This window comes from Chanos chanos, chromosome 14 (assembly GCF_902362185.1).
Source record: "Chanos chanos chromosome 14, fChaCha1.1, whole genome shotgun sequence".
Classification (NCBI taxonomy): domain Eukaryota; kingdom Metazoa; phylum Chordata; class Actinopteri; order Gonorynchiformes; family Chanidae; genus Chanos; species Chanos chanos.
Genome location: NC_044508.1, coordinates 21,114,298 through 21,115,705, shown reverse-complemented (window position 1 = coordinate 21,115,705; position 1,408 = coordinate 21,114,298). Strand labels below are relative to the sequence as shown.

Genomic DNA, 1,408 nt, shown 5'->3' with positions numbered 1-1,408 from the left:
AGGAAGGACCCACTAATTCAGCAAAGGCTGGATGGCTATAGTGCGCGCGCGCGCATGAGTGAGTGCAGCGTGGTGAATGCGGGTCTTGATGACATACCTCTGTGCTAGCTCGGCTGTCAAGAGAGGACGCAGAATAACTATATTTCCGCCCATCACCAGATGTTCCGTCTCGAGTCGTTTTGAAGTCTGAATCGTCGTTTTGATGTCTGTGTAATTCTCAGCTGTGCTCATGAGCCTTTTAGGTGGCTATAAGAAAAAGACCAGTTACGATGGCTACGAATCTTTGCAGTTGGTCGACAGTAGCGGTGAGTTCAGTAACGGGGGGAGAGGCGACGGCGGTGGCATCTCTCTCGGTACCAGTTTGTCGGCGGTTACTCTCGGCTCCAAGACAGGCCCGGCACGAACGGACGACTACAGCACCATGGACAGCTCAGGTAAGCGCCCCGACATATGATACTAGCAGTGTGATGACGTTTATCCTGCTGTAACCCAACCGCCATTGTTTGCCTTTTATGCATTAAATTGTTTCAGCTCATTGCTATTTCTTTTGATGTGGACTATCCGACACAGTATTGGACTCACTTGTAAATGTGTGAGCCATCTGTGCAGCTCGCTAGAGGGGCGAGTTCATGTGTTGCATGAAGGGTACATGGGCAGAACATAGCTGCTTCACGTCATGACCGTCGGGCACCGTATAGACATGCAGTCCGGCTTTATAATGATATATGGTTAAAATGTGGGTAGGTGGCCATGTAGTCTTTTGATGTGCAGTCGGTAGCATTGCTACTAATTTTACTGCTGCAGTGGTTTCTATGGCTAAACCCGTGTGTAGCCTGCAAGTGAGAGTCATAATTCTCAACGCGGTTTCAGGCATTCACTGAATTTAATCCAGGCGATGCTCATCTGGGCAGGTATCGCATCGTTTCGTTGGGAAGCACAAAAAGGCTAGGCTAGTGAGACTAGCCCCCCAAATCGAGCCATCCTGTTGGACTAAGCCCACATCGTGTGAAGACAGAGGCTCCTCTTACACGACGCTGTCAAATGATCTGTCCCTCTGTTTGCGTAGTGTTTCTGGATGGGTGGTTGAGGGTATGAGGTAGTCTAGCTAGCTGGCAGTCGTCATCCAGAGTTGTTAACTCTGAGAGAACAAGCATAATTGTATCTTTGGATCAGGACTTTTTTAGCGTATGACTCAGTTTTTTGTCCTCCTCTCTACGGGTCTATGAAATTTAGATTGGAGGAGCAAACTAAAAGTACATACCATGTTAAAAAAGTCTTTCTCCCTTATTGTCTTTTATATGTGTTTGTATGTGTGTGTGTGTGTGTGTGTGTGTGTGTGTGTGTGTATATATATATATATATATATATATATATATAGCCCTCTATTGCGAGTGAGTGGAGAATCTTC

The 1,408-nt window shown here is 46.7% G+C and overlaps 1 protein-coding gene across 1 annotated transcript in view; it reads left to right on the top strand.

Annotated features, from left to right (window-relative positions):
• The first annotated feature begins 229 nt into the window (after positions 1-229).
• Positions 230-1,408, top strand: part of dnajc6 (DnaJ (Hsp40) homolog, subfamily C, member 6) — a 31,398-nt gene continuing 30,219 nt past the window's right edge. Inside the window, exon 1 of the mRNA XM_030791887.1 lies at positions 230-440. Within this exon, the coding sequence (XP_030647747.1) occupies positions 230-440 (211 nt within the window). The remainder of the gene's footprint in view (positions 441-1,408) is intronic.